Below are 24,265 nucleotides of genomic sequence, written 5' to 3' on the forward strand. Positions count from 1 at the left end.
ACAGTGGGGATTTATAAGAATTTAGAGAAAAACCTCTAAGTGGCAGAACTGGGTTTTCAATCCAAACATTTGGGCTAAAACTCTTTTGCCTTAAATTCAATGTTAGACCACACATCTAAGATAAATTTTTCACTACTTTCTAATAAATATCTAGATTATATTTACATTGATTATTTGGTGGTAAATATTATTCATTACATAAAGGAAATAAGATAGCAAACCAAGTGGAAACAGAGTGCAGGCAAGGAAGAAGAAATGGCAAGTGAAAGGCATTGAAGTGAAGATATTCTTGGCAGGTTCAAAGAACAGCAAGGCAGCTGGGGTAGTTTGGTCACGGAGAGAGAGCAAGTGTCAGGATATGAGATCAGAAAGTTAGAAGGAGACCAAATAAGGTAGGTCCCTGAAGGCCACTCTAAATAGAGTTTGGCTTTTGCTCTGAGAAGGGAAAAACTGGAGCATCATGCACAGAGACAGAACATTTGACTTATGATTTAATAAATGTCTTGAGACATTATGTTGAAAATATATTGATGTGGGGCAAGATTTGAGGCAGGGAGACACATTAGAAACTATTGCAGAAATCCAGGTGAGAGATGATGGTGCTTTGGATCAGGTTGGTACCAGTAGAGATTTTGAGAAGTGGTTGTATTTTGGATATATTTTGAGAATATGTCTCCCAAGATATACCAATGGATTAGACATAGGCTATGAGGAAAAAAGTAAGAGCTGAGGAAGACAGCATTTATGTTTTTGACCTGAGCCAAAGGATGGACAGAGCAAAAGAATTCATGCCTGCTCAGGGAGAAGGCTATGCAATATTTTGTTGCTATTGTTTTGCTAGTTTGTTTTAACTTTATGTGATATTCAGCATGGTGCTATAAACTATATTTTGAGGAAGAATAAACATCTACACTGAGATAGCACAGACAGTTGTCTACCTTGCTAGTCTCTAAATTTCCTGTCTAAGGGCTAAAGAAGCATGAGAGGTAATGTAACACTGAATTTTGTCTAAATTAATTTTCCTAATAGTCTTTTATTTTCTATGCACCCTATGGGATTTCAGAAGTCCCTCATTAGCGGGCTGATATTCCTATGACACATCATTGAAAGAACTTACTACATAATTGGCACTGTTCCAGGTGCCAGAGATACAGCTGTGGGCAAGACTCTGCTCCCATAGTGCTTATATATTCTAGTTATAAGAGATAAATAATAAACAGAACAAAAAGATAATTTCAGATGGCGAGGGGGTGAGGAGATGATAAACAGGAGTTCAACGGCAGAAGGAGCCAAAGATGCCTAGCACTGAGTTTCCAGCCAGAGAGAATGGTGAGAAGGCCAAACAAACATGGCCAGTTCGAAGAACCAGACTGCTCAGTGAGTTGGAGCAATGACAATCACTGTGTCTGATGGAAAAATGGATGATGGGACAAAAATGGGAGTAATAAAACATTTCAGAAGTTCACATAAGAGAAGATAGAGACTAGGACTTGTGTGATAGCCATGGAGATATGAAGAATTAGTTTCAGTATGTGTTCTGAGAGAATTGTTCATGGGGATTGGTGATGGATTTGATATGTAATGGAGAAATCGATTTTGATTTCAAATAAAGAATAATCTTATAATAGAGAAATGAAATCATGGTAGTATGATTTGTTTCTAAGTACATAATAGTTTTGAGAAAAATGAAGCAAAATAATATAATAAAAATAATTAATGTGGAGTACTATTTGGATTTGAGAACATATCGCTGTGTTTTTCAAAGCTATGTACTGATTAGCTTCCAGATATGCTTAACTACATTATATATGATCCATTAATAAATACAAGATACCTGTACACCAAACCCTCATGACACTAGTTTACCTCCATAACAAACCTGCACATGTACCCCTGAACATAAAATGAAAGATTACAAAAAAGAGAGAAAAAGGCTATGGATGCTGATGACACTGCCCAGGTTGAATCTGGGAAGTCAGTGCCCAGTTTCCCATATGAAGAGTGGAGATAAAAAGGATCATTAAGGTTGAAAAACGTGAGCTGAAAGGAAGGTGTATTTTCAATAACAAATCAGAATAAATAGTTAGAAACTGACACTGCTTTATTTATCTTCTGGAGGCCCACTTAATTGTGCATTTTGGATATTATGGAAGAATAAAGATAGCTGGTTAAATAAAATATAAAATTCTAAATTAAAAATAGGAAAAAACATAATTATAGATATTATTTCATTTTTAATAGGTTTTGCTATGTAAAGTTAAAAGGACTGTTCACAATGGAAATAAGTACTCAGTGGTCTTACTTGAATTAAATAAAGATGGAAAATTCAACAACATTACTTTAGGAAGAAAAAATACTTATTGCTCTTATTTAAATATATATGATGAATTTCAATGATATGATACATTTTTTTTTCTTTTTTGAGACGGAGTCTCATTCTGTCACCTAGGCTGGAGTGCAGTGGCACCATCACGTCTCACTGAAACCTCCACCTCCTGGGTTCAAGCAATTATCCTGCCTCAGCCTCCTGAGTAGCTGAGATTACAGGCGCCCACCAGTACAGCCAGTGAATTTTTGTATTTTTGATAGAGACGAGGTTTCACCATGTTGGCCAGGCTGGTCTCGAACTCCTGACCTCGGGTCGCCTTGGCCTCCAAAGTGCTGGGATTACAGGTGTGTGCCACCATGCCCGGCCATATGATGCATTTTTAATTGTGTTCTCAATGATTTGGTAATGTTGAATTAGCAGTATAAATAATGTAAAAATAGTAACCCCTCATTTTTTTATGAAAGTTCAGAAAAAATTATAGTTAAAATTTCCAATTTAAATGATTAAAATTACTAACTTTTTATAACACATACAATGTAGTGGTAATTTAATGACCCCTGACCACACATTTTATGTAGTAAAAAAATAAATAAATACAAGATGCTTCAAAGTTAGAGCTAGAGTTCTGAACTAGGTGCAAACAAAAACAAGAGTTTAGAACCTTTTATGCCATTGAGAGATGTATTTTGTATTTATTCCTAACTGAACTAACAAAGGTCACAGAGTGATCATGAGATAATAAGATTGCTATTAACAATTCTAATAAAAATGCAGAAATGATTAAATATATTTGCAGAATAAAAGACATTGACTTAAAATGAGTAAAAGTCTGAAAAATTTAATGAAGCTAATTTAATTTTAAAATATTTTTACTGGCCCTTTCTTTTTGTGAAAAGAGTAAAGTGAGTACACTTCTTATTTTAACAGATGATAGATTTCATTTTTTGAAGTATATCTGGCATTTTATTATATTATTTCACTGATTCAAACTTCCATTTTGGTAAATTTTGGAATTTTAATCTAAAAATTTTTAAATTTTATCTTTAATGACCATGTCTTACACAGTCTTACATAACAAAACCAATGTCTTTATAAGTACAAAAGAGTTGAGAAAAAAGATGCAAAATAATATAATAAAAATAAATGTGAAACAGTATTTAGATTTGGAAATAAAACTGATGTCTTCTTATTAGATCAAAACAATTTCATTTAATAACAATTCTACATATCAATAATGGTTATAACTCTTTAAAGGTTTTTGTTGTTGTTGTGGTTAAGACAGGGTCTCATTCCATCACCAAGGCTGGAGTGCAGTGGCATGATCACAGCTCACTGCATCCCCTATCTCCCTGGGCTTAAGGTAATCTTCCTGCCTCAGCCTCCCGAGTAGCTGGGACTACAGTTGTGCACCACCACGCCTGGCTAATTTTTATACCTTTTGTAGAGACAGGGTTTTGCCATGTTGCCCAGGATGGTCTTGAATTCCTAGGCTCAAGCGATTCGCTCACCTTGGCCTCCCAAAGTGCTGGGATTACAGTTGTGACCCACCAGTCCCGGTCCTCTTTAAAGTTTTTGATAACAGTAATAAATCTTTTTAAAGTATTGTTTGAATTCTAATATTAGAAAAAAAACCCTAAATACTGTGCATCTAATTAGGTTACAAATATCTCATAATATTATGTCAAAATATTTTTATATAAATAGGGCTAAATCTCCTTTACTCAATTAAATAGACAAAAATTAGTTATTTAGAAAGGCATACTAATATTTTATGTAAAATGATTATCAGTTAAATAGAATTTACTACAACAGGGAAAGCAGACAATTGCTAAGAATAAGAGAATAAACATAATATAGTTAAATTATTAACATATCCTGAATGTGCTGTAATATTCTATCCAGAGAAAATAAAATAGACCAATTTACTTTTATTCATATTATGTTTGTATAATTAATGGAGCTTCACAACTTTTTTCTTAAGTATGAGAAATGGTCACAAAATAGAAAGTGAATATGGAGTCCCTCCAGGATACCTTGCCTTACATTAAATATTTGGCTATTTCCCAAGACGCTGGCTTTCTAGGCAGGGTAGACTTAATTAAGTACATATTACATTGGGTGTTGTTTAAGTGGGTTCTGCTTTTTCAGTCTGTTATGTATTCTCTGGATACACAAGTTGAGTTCTCTTTGAACTCAACAGGATCAAGTTCAGTGAACTCTTTGGGTTTAGAGAGAATAATGAAAAATGTTTCTGTGGAGGCATTTTTAAAAAAATTCCTTAGTAACCTCTTTTCTCTGTATACACTATTAAAGTAAAATAACTTCCAGTGTGTCCTCAGTTGTAACGGAGTCATTCATTTAAAAACAAGAGGAGCTAAAGGATTAATATACTGGAAGAATAAAAACTAATCAATATAGTTTTTATTGATTTAGCTATAAAACTATAAAAATCAATATAGTTTTTAATATAATAGCACTATTATATTAACTAATATATCATAAATACTCACATTCATCTGGCAATTTAGGTATCTGTCCCATTGGCCATTTGTCACACAAAATAACATTTTGGAATTTAGATTTCTAAGAGAAAAAGAACTTACTCTAAGTCCATTTTATTAATATTCAACAATTGGGAAATACAGATCTATTTGATAAAAGTTATGTTACTCAATAAGCTTCTATCATTGTCATGAAAAAAAGTTTAACCAAAGCCTGTTTGGAATTAATGAATTTATTCAACAACCAACTTTCCAACCATTACATAAATGTGTACATAGTCTCTAATTTAACCTAAGTGAATACATTTTTGGTTTAAATACTTCCAAAAATGAAGATAACTCATATGATGTATAATTTAATTTTCCAATCATTTAAAACATTAGATTTTTCTGAAAGCCTTTAACAATTTGAGAATAACTGGAAATTTCCCCCTTAAATACACTTGTCATGATGCTGAGAATGCTTAGCTTTAATCTTGAGTTATTCCACATGCAGACTGCTTTCCAGCTCCCTTAAATTTTGACTCCTTTTTTTTTTTTTTCTTTTTTTTTTTTTTTGAGATGGAGTCTCAGTCTGTTGCCCAGGCTGGAGAGTGGCACGATCTTGGCTCACTGCAACCTCTGCCTTCTGGGTTCAAGCAATTCTCCTGCCTCAGCCTACTGAGTAGCAGGGATAAAATGCGTGCACCACCACGCCCAGCTAATTTTTGTATTTTTAGTAGAGATGGGGTTTCACCATGTTGGTCAGGCTGGTCTTGAACTCCTGACCTCAAGTGATATGCCCACCTCGGTATCCCAAAGTGCTAGGATTACAGGTGTGAGCCACTGTGCCCGGCCTTGACTGCTTTTTGAGAGGAGGACATTAATTTTCCAGGAAGCAGCCAAAAATGTGGTGGCCAGAAGAGAAAAGTGTATATTGGGTAAGGCTTGGCCAAAAAAACCAAAGAGAAAAATTAGCATCACCACTGCTTTGTATATCGAAGTAATCTGGTCATTTTAGCTTTTTCTGGGTCACATTATACTGTTGGTTTATAATGAGTTTGCTATCAAATAAAACCTAGATTCCACCACTCTCACCCCAACTCCTGTCTGCATATTGTCAGGGTACGGTTCAGCTATCCTTTTCATGAATAATTATTTTTTAAGCTTAAATGTCAGATTTTACTTATTAATTTATTTTCTCTAAATACAGTTAGAAAAACAAGAATAGCAAATGATTGTATAATGCTTTCCATACACTAGGCAATTTCTTAACACCTTATATACATTAACTTTAAAGTGCAATATACTTAGCTCTCATTTCTAACTCTCCAGAGTCTTGTCAGAGCACTTTCAACCAATTTCTGCAATTTGTCTGGTAAATTAAAAGAAGTAAAGATAATAATTGGCATATATTAAATACTAACCATACTTCAAGCATTATGCTACTTTCATTATTTTTTCCATTATCTTACTTCATTTTCCCTAAGCTTTGTGAGGTAGTGATAGGGTTTGGCTCTGTCCCTACCCAAATCTCATTTTGAATTGTAGTTCCCGTAATCCCCATGTGTCCTGGGAGGGACTCAGTGGGAGGTAATTGAATCATGGGGACAGGTTTTCCTGTGCTGTTCTTGTGATAGTGAATATGTCTCACGAGATAAGATGGTTTTATAAAGGATCGTTATTTTATAAAGAGCACAAGCTCTCTTGTCTGCTGCCATGTTAAGTTGTGCCTTTGTACCTCCTTTGCCTTCTGCCATGATTGTGAGGCCGCCCTAGCCATGTGGAACTGTGAGTCCATTAAACTGTTTTTTCTTTATAAATTACCCAATCTTGGGTATTTCTTCATAGCAGTATGAAAATGGACTAATACAGGTAGTGTTGTTACAATATTTACTTTGCACACTGGGACACTAAAATTTAGTGGATCTAAGTAACTTGCAGGTTTTACAGGTTACAAGTGACACAGAGAGCATTCAAACCCAGGTTTTTCCTGCTATAAAACAGACTCTTAACTGATGCTGTGTTTATCAATGACCTGAAAGTTTATAGACACAAACATAATTACTTGTATGCTTAAAACTGGCTGAGGCCATTGTTAGGACAGTAACACAGCATGAGTGAAATTATAACCAGTTCTGAATATAATAGTTCTTAATCCTCCCTCCCTTCCTTTCTTCCTTCCTTTCTTTCATTTAAAGGAAAAGTGTAGTGAGTAAATAAGGATTCAGAGATACTAAATAGGGTACACTTCCAACAGTTTGGAAATCAGGTCAAAAAAGGACAGTATCTGAAATGAAAACAGTGTATCAATATATGGAGCTGTCTCACCTTTACAGCTCTATAGTTGATTACACATTTTAGTTCCATTACTACTTATTGATTGTTTTTGTATGGTATGGGGTAGGTATGAACTCACTTTCATTGTTTCTCATACACATAATCAATTATCACAGAATAATTTTATAGATGAAATAGTGAATCCTTTCCCAATTGATCTATAAAGCCTACTTTGACATAAATCAATTTTTTTATATATACAAGGATCTGTTTCCACGATCTATTGTCTGTACTACTGGCCTATTAATCTATCTTTGTGCTAATACCCAAAACTGCCTTAATTAGTATTGTTTTAAAGTAAGTCTTCATATCTAGTGGGTGGGAACATTTTGATGTTCTCCTTGGCCTTCACTGTTCCTCAGAGATGTTTGATTCAGTGTGTTAAATTATACAAAAAATATCTTACTGGGATTTTTGTTGGAATTGCATTGAATTTGTGGAAAAGTCAAACTTCCATTATATTAAGTCTTTCTACTGAAAGCAAAATATATCTCTTCATTCATTGTTCGTCTTCTGTTATGCCCTTCAATAAAAATTAATAATTTTCTCCATAAAAGGTTTATACATCTTTTGTGGATTTATTCTTTGCTCTTATATTTCTTGTGTCTATTTTAAATGGTGCCTTTGTAAAGGTTATACACTTGAACTGCTTTTTATGTGGGCACATGTGTGTATATATTTCGTATGTCAGTTTTTTATTAAAAAGACTGATATGGTCTTGCAGTCTCTGCTTCGATATATAAAGTGTTGGAAGTTATCACTTCAAACCTCACAAGAAATAAAACGGAATAAATTGAAATAACTCTTCTTCATTCCATCAAAAAAATAAGGTCATAGGGCAAAATTCTGCCCCAAAAGTGAGAGAGGGGCAAATACAGAGACTCATGGTTTATCAAGAGCAATAGCCTCTGAAGCCAAGAGAAGGAAAAACCCTCAAAGTCCCAGCCTTAGGGGTGGAGGGCCGGGAGAGAGCTCTACACTTTGCGTGTTTTACCCCCAGGACCCACATCAAGTTCTTACAGTGAAGATCTGAGAAAGATCCTCTCCTGCTTCCAGCATGGGGAGGAAAAAAAGCAACAATTTTGAAATAATGCCAAGAGTAATCTATTCTCCATAATAAAGGCAAGTTTTGAAAGAAAACTATTTTATCAAAGCATTATCTGATCTAGGTTAAAGATAATTAGACAGCTCAACCTCCTTTTGCCTTCATATATTACATAAACAAAGAAAAACAAAAAGCCTAATAGACTTGTCAGAAGGTCACAGCTCAGATACTCAGACCCACTAAAAAGGACTTAATCACAGGATTGCAGATGCTTCCTCTGTACAATATCTTACACCAAACCAACAGGGCTCCACTATATTAACAGTGAATTACAAATGAGATAGTTTAAATACACGGTATGTATTTAAGGAGGAATTTCTAGAGAGATTTAAAGACAGGAGGAGACAAAGAAAAAAAAAAAAAAAACTCTAGAAGAAATTCAGCTACAGCCAACATTAAATACAATCTAACCCCTAACTAGATAAACATAAAAGCTCACATCAAAGGCTTATTACCTCATTTCCTATTACTCAATACCTTCCTACTTTCAACAAAAAATTACAAACAATTCTGTTGCTTGCTTTGCAAAATGGAAGAGAAAACAGAGGCTGAAGAGATAAAGCAAACAACAGAACTAGACTCAGATATGGCCAACATTTTGGAAGTTTCAGAATGAGAATTCATAATAACTGATCAATAGGCTAAGGGTTCTAATGAAAAAAGTAGACAATATAAAGAAAACACATGGATAATGTAACCAGAAAGATGGGAGCTCTAGAGAAGAATCCAAACAGAAATTAAGAATGCCTTTGATGAGCTAATATTAGATTAAACATGGCAAAGGAAATAATCAATGTGCTATAAGATATGTCAATAGAAACATCCTGAATTGAAAAAAGAATTGAAATGAATGTCAAATAGATTTAAATTTTATATAGTTGTTTAATTCTTATGTGATTAATAGGTCACTGAAAATTGTGTCTGTTTATTGTTAAGATTTTTCTTACTCACCTTATGTGGCAATTTCTGCATATCCTCACCTATTTCATATATTCCAGCTTTTATTCTTGTGGGAAAAATGTCTCTTTTTTAATGTAATAAGTTTATTTTCTATTTTTACCTAATAAAGAGTTCATGCCAATTTGTAAGCATGTAAAGTTTACTATGCAGTATAACCTCATGTAAATTATTATTTTTATATGTTGCCCTTTCCTTTTTTCAGTATTTCTGGGTGTTATTGGATATTTCACTTTGAATTAAAGAGAGAGCTGAGATAGGACAATATATTGTATCTAATCTCTATCTCACAGAGTGTAATATTAGCTGTGGGTTTTTAGTAAATGCATTGAAGCAGAAAAAAAGAGAATGAAAAAGAGAACAGAATATCCAAGAACTGGAGAGAAAATACACACAATGAAAATACTAGGAGAAGAGAGAAAGAAATATAAGTAATAATGGTTGAAGATGTACCAAAATTAATAGCAGAAACCAAATCATAGATCTGGGAAACTCTGAGAACATGAATCAGAATAAATATAAAAAAATCTATACCTAAGCATATCATATTCAAAGCAGAAAACAAAGACAAAAAGAAAACTGGAAAAAAGCCAGAAGGGGGTAAAATACCTTATCTGTAGATGAACAAAGATACCAATTCTATTAAAACTCTCTTCAAGAACCATGCAAGCAAAAAGAAAGGGGCTTGAAATATTCAGTGTTTAAATAATAAAATCACCAACCTAGAAATCTGTATCCAGTGAAACCATCATTTAAAAGTGAGGTGGAAAAGCGACTTTCTCAGACAAATAAAAACTAAAAACACTTGTTGTCCACAGAATTGCCTTGCAAAAAAAAAAAATGTAAGAGTTCTTCAGAAAGAAGAAAAATGATGTTCATCAGAAATGCATATCTCTTTAAAAAAGAAAGATCATTAGGGAAGGAATAAATGAAAGTAAAATATTTTATTATTCTAGTTTTAATTGATCTAACAATAACTTTTCAAAATAATAACAGAAATAATGTATTGGGTTATTATAGCACATGGATAAATAAAATGAATAATGAGAATATTCTAAGGGACAGAAGAATTAAATTAGAAACTCTGTTATGAGGTATCTGTAATACCTGTGACGTAGTATAATGTTATGTGAAAGTAGACTTAGATTACTTGCACATGTATATTGTAAGCCCCAAGGTCACTACTTAAAAATAACAGTAAAAAGGAGGACAATTGACAGGCTAAGAGAAAATGAAAACATATAAAATGGTTAACTAAAACCAGAGAAGGCACTGAAAGAGGGGAAGACAAAAACAAATACAAAAAACCAATAACAACAGCAAATAGTTACAAATGTTGTAGGTATTAATACAACTGCATCAATAGTCATTTTAAATGTGAATACTAGGTGGGCACGGTGGCTCACACCTGCAATCCCAGCACTTTGGGAGGCCAAGGCAGGTGGATCACCTGAGGTTGGGAGTTCGAGACCTGCCTGACCAACATGGAGAAATCCCATCTCTACTAAAAATACAAAATTAGCCTGGCATGGTGGCACATGCCTGTAATCCCAGCTACTCAGGAGGCCGAGGCAGGAAAATCGCTTGAACCTGGGAGGCAGAGGTTGCAGTGAGCTGAGATTGCGCCATTTCACTCCAGCCTGGGCAACAAGAGTGAAACTCCGTCTCAAAAAAAAAAAAAAAAAGTAGTCAATACTAAATATGCCAATAAAAACAGCACAGAGTAAAAAAAAGAACAACAAAATGAAACAAAAACAGAAAGCAAGTCCTGCTACATGTTTCCTGCAAGAAACCTGCCTCAAATATGAAGACACAGATAAATTAAAAGTGAAGGTATGGAGAAAGATATATTATCTTTATGCACATTTAAAAAACTAAGTTAGCCATATTAATTTAAGATATATCAGATTTTATAGAGAAGAAAATTATTGGGGATAAAGGAGTCATTACATAATGATAAAGGTCTCAATTTTCCAAGAAGATATTACAATACTTAATGTGCAAGTGCCTAACAACACAGCAAGAAAATATATGTTACTAAAATTGATAGAACTGCAAAAAAAATGCATGAAGCACTATTATAATTGGAGACTTCCAATATCCCCCTATTTGATATCAATACCAGATAAAGATATAAAAAAAAGAAAAACCATGGATCAGTAACATTCATGAATACAGATGTAAAAATCCTCAAAAAAGTCAGCAAATGAAATAGAACAATCTATACGAAGAACTGTACATTATGTCAAATTGTGAATTATCCAAGATATGCAAGGCTGATTCAAGATTTGAAAATCTATTAATGTAATATTTCACATCAAAAGGCAAAAGAAGAAAATTCATATTATCATATCAGCAGACACAGAAAAAGCATTTGTCAAAATCCAACACCCATTCACAATATATACTTTTAGCAAACTAAGAATAGAGGAAGACTTCTTCTATTTGATGAACAACATCTAGTAAAGAATCTACTGTTTAAAACACACTTGATGTTGAAGAACTATTCGTATTTCTCCTATGATCAGAAAAGCCAATGAGTTCCATTCTTACCACTCCTATTTAACACCACCCTAGAAATATTTGCTAATGTAATGCAACAATAAAAAGAAACGAAAAGAGGCTGATTAGGAAGAAAAAAATACATACAACTGTCTTTGTTTACAGATGATATATCCTCTATTTGAAAAGTACCAATAACAACAAAAAATCTCCTAGACTAATAAGCAATTACAGTAAAGTTGCAGGATACAAGGTTAATATATAAAAGTCAATTGCTTTTCTATATGCTAACAATAAATAACTCAAATTTGATATGAAAAACATAATACCATTTAAATTAGCACCAGAAAAGTAAAATACTTAGAAATAAATCTATCAAAATATGCACATGAGGAAAAGTATAAAATTTTGATGAAAGAATTCAAAGATCTCAAATAGGAAGATATCCATTTCCTAGATGAACTATATTTTATATATTTAATATATAATATTTATATGTTATTTCCAAGATGAACTATAGATACAATGCATGCAAAACTCATGGCAAGTTATTTTGTGTGAATCAACAAACACTTATGTTTATATTGAAAGGCAAGAGACTCGAAATACCCAGCAGAATACTTAAGAAAATAAACACAATCAGAAAACAGAAACTACCTAATAGTAAGACTTACTATAAAGTCAGAGTAATCAACATAGGGTGATATTGGATTAATAACAAATACGTATATCAAAGGAACAAAGGAAAGTGCCCAGAAATTGACCACCACAAACAGAGTCAACTGAGCAAAGGCAATACAATGGAGAAAGAATGATCTTTTCAACAAATGGTGTTAGAACAACTGGACATTCACAAGTAAAAGAAATGAATCTAGACACAGACTTTATACATCTCTCAAACATTTATTCAAAAGAAATCAGAGACCCAAACGCAAAACATAAAACTACTAAACATCTAGAATATAACATAGGAGAAAATCTAAGGACTTTGGGTTTAATGATGATTTTTAACATACAACACCAAAAGCACAGTATGAGAAAGAAAGAAAATGATAAGTTGGACATTATTAAAATTACACTTCTGCTCTGAAAAAGGCAGTTTAAAGAGAATAAAAAGACAAGCCACAGATATGAAGAAAGTATTTGGAAACAGAACTGATGAAAGACTAATATACACAATATACAGAAAATCTTAAAACAAGCAAGTCAATTAAAAATTGATAGATCTCAACAGACACCTCGCCAAAGAAGATACAGAGATGGTACGTAAATAAGCATATGAAAAGTTGCAGCCTATGTCATCAGGGAATTGCAAATTAAAACAATCTATATCAATAAAATTGCTTATCTTAATAAACATAATTGATTTATAATTGTTTTATCTCAATTATTTTATCTGAAAAAATATCACTAACTCTTATTAGAATAACTACAACTGAATACACTGACACCACCATATGCTGGGGGTGGGGTTTGTAGGTCTACAGTATTTCTCATTTACTGCTGGTAATAATGCAAAATGGGATAACCATGTCAGAAGACAGTTTGACAGTTTCTTACAAAGCTAACTGTAGTCTTATCATATGATCAGCAATGACATTCCTTGGTATTTATCCAAATGAGTTAAAAATTTATGCCTAAACAAAAACCTGCACACAAATGTGTATACTGGCCTTATTCATAATTTCCCCAAACTGGAATCAACCAAGATGGCTTCAACAGGTGAATGAATAAATATACAATGGCACATTATACAATGGATTATTGTTCAGCAATAAAAAATGAGCTATCAAGTCATGTGAAGGAACCTTACGAGCCTATTGCCAAGTGAAAGAAGCCAGTCTGAAAAAAAGCTACATTCTCTATAGTTCCAACTATATGACATTCTAGAAAAGGCAAAATGATGGAGACATTAAAAAAAAAAAATCCAGTGCTGGCCAGGGCTTTTGGAAGAGGAGAGAGAAAGGATAAATAGGTGAAACACTGAATTTTTAGGGATGGAAAACTATTCTATATGATATTGTATTGGTAGATAAATGACATTATACATTTGTCAAAACCTATAGAACTGTACAACATAGTGTAAACTATCAACTTAAGTAGTAATAATGTACCAGTACTGGCTCATCAATTTTAACTAATCTACTATGCTAATGCAAGATGTTAATAATAGGAGAAACCATTTGTATTGGTGGAGTATATAAGGGATAAAGGAGAGGGTACGCAGTAACTCTGAACTCTCTGTACTATCTGCTCAATTTTTCTGTAAATACAAAATTGTTCTGAAAATAAAATCTATTTTTAGGCTGACTATATTTGTTAATTATTTCTAAACAATCATCAGAATTTCTTCTGGGTTTACCATATAGAAATTTATATAATCTGAGACTAATGATAGTTTGTTTCTTTTCAAATCTTATATCTTTTACTTCCTTTTCTTTCTTTACCTCTATTAGTGGTTGTACAATGTTGCTGAATAGAGGAGAGGTAGCAGATATTGTTGTTGCTTCTTAAAGATTTTATATGTGAACTATATAACGAAAGTGTATTTATTTTCATAGATGCCATTTTTCTGTTTAACAAAATGTCCTTCTTTTTTTTTTTTTTTTTTTGAGGTGGAGTTTCACTCTTGTCACCCAGGCTGGAGTGCAATGGCGCGATCTCAGCTCACTGCAACCTCCACCTCCCGGGTTCAAGTTATTCTCCTGCCTCAGTCTCTCGAGTAGCTGGGATTACAGTCACGCACCACCACTCCGAGCTAATTTTTATTTATTTATTTAGTATTTATTAATTTTTTTTATTTTAGTAGAGACAGGGTTTCTCCATGTTGGCCAGGCTGGTCTCAAACTCCCGAGCTCAAGTGATCTGCCCACCTTGGCCTCCCAAAGAGCTGAGATTACAGGCGTGAGCCACCGCGCCCGGCCCAAAATGTACTTCTTTGCTTTGATTCCTACTTACCAAAAATGGATGGTAAATTTCCTTGGCCACTTTTCTGTATCTATTAAGGTAACAGTATGCAGTTTATTATTTAATACTCTATATTACTGCTAAGACAGAAGTTCAACATCTCTCTACATGACCTACAGGCTCACATGCCTCCTAAATTTCCTAATTTTCCTCTACTTTTGGTTTTTAGGTTTCTTCCTTTCGTTTCAGCTTAACAATGCTTTTAAGATATATTTTAGTTTTAAAAATCTAACATATCTCATCCAAGTTTTGCCCTAATCGGCAGTATATTTTAGGCTTTCTATTCTGCCATGTGACCAGAAAAATAATCTATCATTCTTCATCAAAATCTACAAATGCTTTTCAAGGTGTATCCATGGGCTGGGTGTGGTGGCTCACTCCTGTAATCTCCGTGCTTTGGAAAGCCAAGGCAGGAGGATCACTCGAGCCCAGGAGTTCAAGACCAGCCTGGGCAACATGGTAAAACCCTCTCTCTGAAAAAAAAAAGCAAAAATTAGCTGGGCATGGTCGTGCACACCTATAAACCCAGCTACTCAGCAGGCTAAGGCAGGAGGATCCCTTGAGCCTGGGAGGCAGAGTTTGTAGTGACCCAAGATCGCACCACTACACTCAGGCCTGAGTGAAAGATTGAGGCCCTGTCTCAAAAAAAAAAAAAAAAAAGAAAAGAAAAAAGAATCCATGTTTTCCTCTCAGAAAGCACTGTCACCACTAATTTCACTTATAGAAAAAGGGTCACCAGACAAGAGACATAAATATAACAGTTATTGGGAAAATAACTGTATATTACATATGAACTTATTGATATAATACTTTCTTAACTCTGTTTTGGAAATATAGATTGTAGAGATGATAAAACAAATATGTGAAGTAAAAATATCTTGTGAGCAAATTTAAATGATGGTGAATACCAACTTCATGGGCTTGGCCTAAAGCTGCTTCATCTTTGATTTTTCTTATCTGCAGAAATAATTAAAGTAAGTAGCATAAGACAATAATCTAGGAGCATGCTGTGTGAGAAGACAGCATAAAATATAAAAGAAGACAGGAAAGTGTTCTCAGGCAAGTCATGGTAGGTCACACCTGTAATCCCAGCACTTTGGGAGGCTGAAGAGGGCAGATCACTTGAGGTCAGGACTTCAAGACCAGCCTGGCTAACATGGGGAAATCCTGTGTCTACAAAAAATACAAAAGTTAGCTGGGCATGGTGGTGCGTGCCTGTAATCCCAGCTACTTGGGAGGCTGAGGCAGGAGAATTGCTTGATTCTGGGAAGTGGAAGTTGCAGTGAGCTGAGATCGTGCCACTGCACTCCAACCTGGGTGATGGAGTGAGACTCTGTTCCAGAAAAAGAAAAAAAAAAGTGTCACCAAAATAACCAAAATAAGTTCAAGTGACATGTTCCAGTTATATTAACTAGGAAACCCATATATTGAGGCTTTCGTTTTATCTTTAATCATACACAAAGGGTTATTCACATGAAGAATAAGAATTATAAAATTATCATTTCTATTCACATAATCTGACAGAGATGATTCCTGATATTCTACCCTCTCACCAAAGTATCTTTCCTCTTCTCCTGCCCATTGGTTTAACAAGTTCTTTCTCTTCCTATGGGTCTTAACTGAAAAGCTATTTCTTTAGGGCGATCTCATCTGGTTTTCCAGAATGGGTTGGATGACCCTGATTTACATTTCTCTTGCATCCTGTCCTTTCTTTTTATAACAAGCATTGTATTTATATGACTATTCAACTTTTTGTCACTGTAAATTCCACGAGGACAGACAGGGTCCTCATGTTTTATTTGTTGCTACATCTCCAGGCCTTAGCATTGTTCTTTGTTCATACTGGGACTCAATAAGCAGTTGTTCAATTACAAAATGAATAAATGTGAAAATCCATTAATAACAATTGTCACTCTAGGTTGGAAAATACTTTCTGTTACTGAAGACAAAACCACTTGCATAATTAAGAAAAAGATAAAAATCAAAATGGTTAGACTGATATTAAACACTGATTAATGAATTCAACAACATTCTGTTTAAATAGCAGTTATTTATATATTTTATTATTTGATTATTTTAGAGATTATAAATATTTGTCAAAGAATGTAATATGTTAGAACATTCATCTTAAAGTCCCTCATAATATTGACATTTATTCAAGAAGCTGGAATAGTTTACAAAAGAGCCCAAGTGTCTCAGAGTGCCTACACGGTGTCTAATGAACAATTTACTCTCCTCTCAACAGCAATTTTAAGTCTCTTATGTTAACATTATATCCCTATATATTAACATGTAGTCAACGTGCAGAAGATACTAAACTATGTGTCAAAACAAATAGTAATGAAATATGGGGAAAAGGGAGATTAATCGTGAGTTCTTATACCTGTAAGTGATGTGCTTGTGCTGCCATTTCTGTCCTGTCAATGCATATCGCTTTCGACGAATATGAAATTTGGAGCTACCTCTTGTCTGGTCAGGTACACCACATCGGGGCTTCTTCATCCAGCTGCAAAAAAAAAAAAAAAAAAAAAGCAGTATTTTCCAGTTATTTACTAACAACCCTAATCATTAATCAAAAGAAAATCAATTAAGAGGTTAATCTGAGACAGTGATGATGAAAATGGCAAACTATAAAGTAAAGGGAACACTGTGAATTTTCTTGCACTTTGAATCTAAGTAGATAGCATAGTTTTTCCTGAATTATCAAGAATCACTAGTTTACTATTCAGATCCTTTAGATAATTTTCTTCTTTCTAATTTATTTTGAGCTAACTATAGACAGAGGTACTCTAAAGCTTCTAAGAATTTGCTGTTAACAAGGTATATAATCTTGGGCAAGTCTTTAATTCCTAGTGTTACTCATAAAATGCCACTGAGGAGTATTCCACTTTTAACATTCAAAGATTATTCTAATCTATTACCTGAGTTTAAATGCCAGGATTCAAGAGGGTATATGCTACTCTGTTCTAATTTACATAGCAGTCAACTGCTTGTTCAAATAAAATATTCATTTCTCTACCATTTCTTCTTTACATTTGATCATTATTTCATTTCCAAGTAGCAGCCAGTTGCTTTGAATATTTGATAAATAACCAAATTCAATGCTTAAAAAATATTTTTCTGAATATGAGGTTTTGCACTCACAAGACTAAGGTTTAATGTATTTAAATTTGAAAAGGAAATGCTGATTTTAATTTATTAATCTTAACACATACACAGATGAAATAGTCTAATTTCTCTTCTAGAGAGACTCATTGGACCACTGTCACATTTTCTATCTATTCTTGCATCTTATCTAAGTAGAAAGATTTTCATGATTTGGGGTAGTTTTTCTTTAGTGCGTTATAAGTACTTTACTGTTTATTAGCCCCTTTATTTTAATAATTACAAAGGTAAGGCAGAAAATTCATAGTGCTACATGGTTCAGAAAGTAGAAATGAAAAACAATCAATTTTTGGAGTATTTGCTTTACAATTTCTACACTTTTTAAATGGAAAAGGAGTGATCATAGAGATGACTCTAAGTCATTTACACATTAATTTGCATGTGAAGTAATTTACATGTTATGCAACAAAATCCAATAATCTGCTTTTACAAACATAATAACTTCCTGCATCAGTGAAATAGTAACTTCTACTTCTTAAGAAAGATGACACTTTTCCAGAAAACATTAAAAGATTCTGCTTTCTTATTCTGACCCCAGTAATGTAGACTATGCAGTTACCAGATTTAACAAATTCCATCCTAGTTTAAATGCATTGTAGAGTTACTTCAGAAAATCATTCTTCCCCTTTGTTAAAGTTCCCGAATTAAAAAATACATCTTGTAAATGCTAAATTCTAAGAGGGTATCGAGCTTTATGGAACTGATCTCTCAGGAGGTGAGATCAGAGGCCTCTCATTTTTAACCAACACTCCCAGGGGATTCCTAAACACACTGAATTTGAGAGATATTTCACTATACTGTAAAACACTCCAGAGAAGGGGTTATGGTATTCTCAGTATCTTGCACAACTCCTGGAATAGGAGAATTAACAAATAAATATTACTTGACTAGATGGATATGGTTATTTTTATTGCATAGTTTAAGATCTAGATACTGATTTAACTAACAATTAAGTATTAATGGTGTCCCTACGATGATTTAAGTTGCTTTTATATATGGGTATTAATTATATTCTCACAAAATCATAATATTCCTAAGGTAGGTACTTATCTTGACTTATCTCACTGAAAGTACTGGGAGAACAAACAATACGTAATTATGAAATCTGAATATATTTACTTAACGTGGGATATGGTTACATTCACATTTAGCTAAGGAAAACATTTAAGTAAGCAATCTGTGAAAAAAACCTGAAATGGATAGTTGGGTAAAATTTGAAACAATAGAATTAACTATTATCAGAATAAAATGTATTTTCAATGAGGGTATAGTCTCTAAAATTACTTTAGTATGCATAAAATTGAAAAATGAAGGCAGTAATGTCATGCTTTTGTTGGAGCCAGTAAAAGATTTCTTTGTGAATTGTGTACATCTTCCAAATAACAGATTTCTTTTTTTTTTTTTTTGAGTCCGAGTTTTGATCTTGTCGCCCAGGCTGGAGTGCAATGGCATGATCTCGGCTTAACCACAACCTCCGCCTCCCGGGTTCAAGCAATTCTCCTGCCTCAGCCTCCCGAGTAGCTGGGGTTACAGGCATGCGCCACCACACCTGGCTAATTTTGTATTTTTATCAGAGACAGGGTTTCTTCATGTTGGTCAGGCTGGTCTCAAACTCCCGAGCTCAGGTGATCTGCTTGCCTCGGCCTCCCAAAGTGCTGGGATTACAGGCATGAGCCACCATGCCCGGCCCAAAGAACAGATATTTTAGGGAGGAATATTAGGTTCCTGTGCTAAAAGACATTTCTGCTGAATCCCTTATATAAGTCTTGGGCTTTTGCCCACTTCATATAGTTGTTTGCTTGTGTTCTAACTATTTGTTCATTTACCCATCTCATCCTGATTTATTCATCATACAGTATTTTTGAGCTTTTACAACATGCTAAGATATATAAAAGAAGGTATGGATTAAAAGATGAAGAAAGAGCCCCTTCCTTACTGAGCTCATAGCACACAGGTAAGACATGTTATCATTTAAAAAGTACAATATAATGGGGTAAGTGCTCTCACACCTCCATCTAGATATCCTGTCATCATCTCTAATGTTATATGTAATACAAAGAAAATCATGATATTCCTACCCCAAACTTGCACCAATTTATCTGATGCCTCATCTCAGCCGAAAGCCTTAGCATCTTCTAATGCCCACACCAGATATCCAGGTATAACCCTCCACTACTCTTTCCTCACATCCAGTCAATCACAGTCTAGTCACTTCTACCCTCAAAATGTCTCTTGTATCTCTCACTCTCAACACTTCCTTCATTTTCACTACTAACAATATTAACAATACATTTTCCCAAAGCAAAAGTGTGTTCTCTACATGTTCTGAGCATGAAATGCCTTTGTAGAAAGAATCTGATTTAGGTCTACCTAATGAGGGTGTCTGTCCCTTGTCCTCCTTCTCAAAATCCAATGGAGTTTCTACAGAACCAAACCTCTTCCTGCTCTTATATGCAATGACCTCTGTCTGGAATACTTTTCACTCCTTGTTCACCCTGAGAATCCTAATTATTCTTTAATATTCAACTCACATAGATACAGTTTACCACCCCAATGCAGCATGTCTTATAATGTGTATCCTGATATGTATGTGTCTGTCTCTATCTACCACTGACCTGTGAGTGAGGGTAGAGAGCCAAGCATGAGGTCAGTGCCTAGTGAAATCGCCAATAAGGAACATGAAGCAAATGAACTAAGTCTATATGTCATTTTGCATATACTGATCATTTCGACAATCCTATATATTTCTTGAGGACTTCATAACTTTTTCCAACTCTGTGCTTTGAACAAATGATTATTGCAGAGACATTACGTGGATACTTATATAAAACAAAATCATGAAGTAGGTAATTTGCACGTAAGAAATAAGCATAACATATATAATATCAACTAATGATTTAATGAAAAGAACTCTGAATGAAGATTGGTAAAGTTGAGAATATTCTATGTTAACTTCACCATTATTTGTATCTAAACATTCTGGCACAGAGATATTAGTGGGTATTACCTTCTCAAAGTAGGTAAAATACCAATAAATATGATCAAAGCACATCATACTACTGAACATGACACAGAATCCGAGCTAAATCAGTCTTCAGGCTTTTGTATGTGACTTTAAACATTTGATTTCATAAACAGGCAGGTTCTTTCTTATGGAAATTTTAAAGTTCCCAATGGATTAAAGAATGCTCAGTGTTTAACTGGACTCATCAGTGCATGAAATGTTGTCTAATATTAAATGCAAAACTGGCATGCTAACGTTTTTATTCAGTTAGAGTCTAGCAGTCAGGTTCATTTCCAGTTGCCCAAATAGATAATATAAATTTATTAGGCACCAAAATGTTAGTAGCATTCAAATATCAATTTGAATTTCACACAAAAAACAGGAATATATAACTATATATATATATATATATATATATATATATATATATATATACATACAAAGTTAAAATCTAGTCGCCACCTTTTTTTTAAAGCTTTCAATAATGTTATTTTCAGGCAGTACTTTTTTTGCGACAGTGTCACTGCTTAAACATAGTTACTTTCTCAGTGTGTCAACACACAACTCATATAACTGTGCTTTTTATTTTTCTTGACTGACTCATTTGTGAGAAATTTTAAGTAGACATTCCAAAGCAAACAAAGACATGGGGAAGGGGCATGGTAGCTTTGTAATTATCAAGGTGTAAATAATGGCATGGCTTCAATTTTCATAAATGAAATACTGATTTTTAATAATGATTTAATTTGGGGGAATTTTAGAGAATTTAAAAATTAGGTGGGCAGGTCATTAATGTCCTCATTTAAGTTAACTCAACTTAAAAAGAAAAAAAATCTAAATCAGTGCTTTTGAGAGGAGTATAAAAATTGAAAGCAGGGATCCTGGTGCCATACTGTAGAGTTACCTCGCTGACTCACTAGTCCTATGACAATAGGTTACTGTTTCTTTTTATACTTCGGTTTCTGCATCTTTAAAGAAGATGATAATATTACCTCTCTTATTGGGTTATTGTGAAGAATGAATTAGTTAAATCATTTAAACACTAAAATAGTGTCTAGCAGGCAGTAACTACTGTTATTAACTTACAATTCTAATTCTAATAACTATTATTATTTTACAAATATCAGGAAGTAGTTATACTGGTGGTAGTCGTGGTGGAAGCAGCAGCAGCATACAAATATCAATGTGCTTCACGTCCCTTTGACCTGTATATATGTTATTTAAAACAGGGATTTCTTTGGTACTTTGATAATAGAAATATAAATAAACAACTTCACTGTCCCCTGTTTTATGTAAATAAAGTAGCCAGAAGCTTCTACACAGTTTGGTGTACACATACACACACACACACACACACACACACACATCTGAAAGTGTCCATTAGCTTCAGTAAAATATATTTTTAAAAAGTATTTAATAAGTTGGGCATTCATGCCAAACACATAAGGCCACTCACTCACCGCATGACTCTAAGAGATGCCCTTAGGTTATAGTCCTTGCACTGGGTATCCTGTAGTGGTGCTGCAGGAAGGCCGTGCTTCAACAAAATACCAGGGAAACATCCTCCCTTGCAGCTAGAGCTCTGCCACATAGTGGCTCTGTGTAAATACACCTACCGTTACCATGAGAAAAGAAAATGACTGCCAAATACATATGTTGTACTTTATCAATTCGTGCTCTAAGACAATATTCACCAGGATAATATGTTAAACAAGTTTCCATTCTCCATACTTTCACAAGTTTTAGTTAAAAGTATGAATAATATTTACTATTTATAGTAGTCCCCAAAAGATCCTTCCAGAAATTTTAAAATATACTTATTTTAATTACTTTAAAAAATCCTTAGGTTTTGTTTGTATTCATAGAGTCAAGTCCAGTTGCCATGGGAAGATTTTTAAAAGTAAATTAACTTAGGGCTAAAAATGTTGCGGCTGACAGCTCATTCCAGTCCAGAGTTTCTTTTATCTACAGACTCATTAACTGCCTGTATAGACACACAGGTTATTCACAAGATTGAAATGGCAAAGTTAAAGTACCTAAATACCTGAGCAAGCACAAAAGTGTATTAAGCCACCATGATCTTCGATGTGAACACAATTTCAGTGTCAGCTCTAACCACTTCTTTCAACTTTTTACCTTTCAGAATAGGAATCTAAGGTCCCCGTTCACTAGCTATCAACCTTTCTTCTGCTGCCACCAAAACGTGGGCTGACCCATCCTATAATGTGATAGTGTTTTAATGCCATGGGTATATTCAGAAATAAAAAGACATCAGTTGATCAAGAACACATCTTTTATATCCAAACTGAAAAAGAAGATAGAGAATATTCCCTTGTCAATTTAGACAAAAGAATAAAAATCATAAAACATATTGATAAGCCAAAAATGTTGGCGTTCTTGGTACATCTAAATAAGTATTTCAATTATCAAATTAGGAGTCCAAATATCACTATAGTTTCATTGAAATGACTTGAAAAAACTACTTATTCAACCTTAAATAAATTTTAATTAAGTTAAATTTCTGTACAATGAGATATCATCCTACCCCAGTTAAACAAGCTTCTATCGAAAAGACAGGCAATAATGAATGCTGGGGAGCATCTGAAGAAAGAGGAATCCTTATACACTACTGATAGAAATATAAATTAGGATAATCGCTATGGAGAAGAGTATGGAGGTTCCTCAAAAAACTAAAAATAGAACTACCATATGATCTAACAATCCCGCTGCTGGGCATATATCCAAAGGAAAGGGTATCAGTATATTGAAAAGATATCTACACTCCCTTGTTTATTGCAGCACTATTCACAATAGCTAAGATATGGAATCATCTGAAATGTCCGTCAATGTGTGAATGGATAAAGAAAATGTGGTATTTATACAGAATGGAATATTATTCAGCGATAAAAAATAAAATCCGGTAATTTGCAGCAACATGGATAGAATTGGAAGACATTATGTTAAGTGAAATAGGTCAGGCACAAAAACACAAATATTGCATTGCATGTTCTCACATATGTGGGAGCTAAAACAAAACGAAACAAAACAAAAAACAAAAAAAGAACTTCATGGAGACAGAGACTAGAATTATCTAGAATTATGGTTACCAGAGGCTGGGAAGGATAGGAGGGAGGTGGGGATAAAGAGAAGGGGTGGCTAATGGGTACAAAATATAGTTAGATACAATGAATAAGAGATAGTAGTAAATAGCACACTAGGGTGACTACAGTTAAAAACAATTTATTGCATATTTAACTAAAAAAGTAAGATTGGAATGATCTTAACACAAATAAATGGCAAATGCTTGAGGTGATAGATACCCCAACTACCCTGACTTGATCATTATGTACTGTATGCCTGTATCAAAACATAACATGTACCCTATAAATATATAGGACTATTATATATCCATAATA

The 24,265-nt window shown here is 33.8% G+C and overlaps 1 protein-coding gene across 1 annotated transcript in view; it reads right to left on the reverse strand.

Annotated features, from left to right (window-relative positions):
* The window catches only part of MMP16 (matrix metallopeptidase 16), a 284,820-nt gene that overhangs the window by 131,487 nt on the left and 129,068 nt on the right, over positions 1-24,265 (reverse strand). The window contains exon 3 of the mRNA XM_032759998.2: positions 17,064-17,186. Within this exon, the coding sequence (XP_032615889.1) occupies positions 17,064-17,186 (123 nt within the window). The remainder of the gene's footprint in view (positions 1-17,063; positions 17,187-24,265) is intronic.

Source organism: Hylobates moloch, unplaced genomic scaffold (genome assembly GCF_009828535.3).
Source record: "Hylobates moloch isolate HMO894 unplaced genomic scaffold, HMol_V3 SCAFFOLD_9, whole genome shotgun sequence".
Taxonomy (NCBI): Eukaryota; Metazoa; Chordata; class Mammalia; order Primates; family Hylobatidae; genus Hylobates; species Hylobates moloch.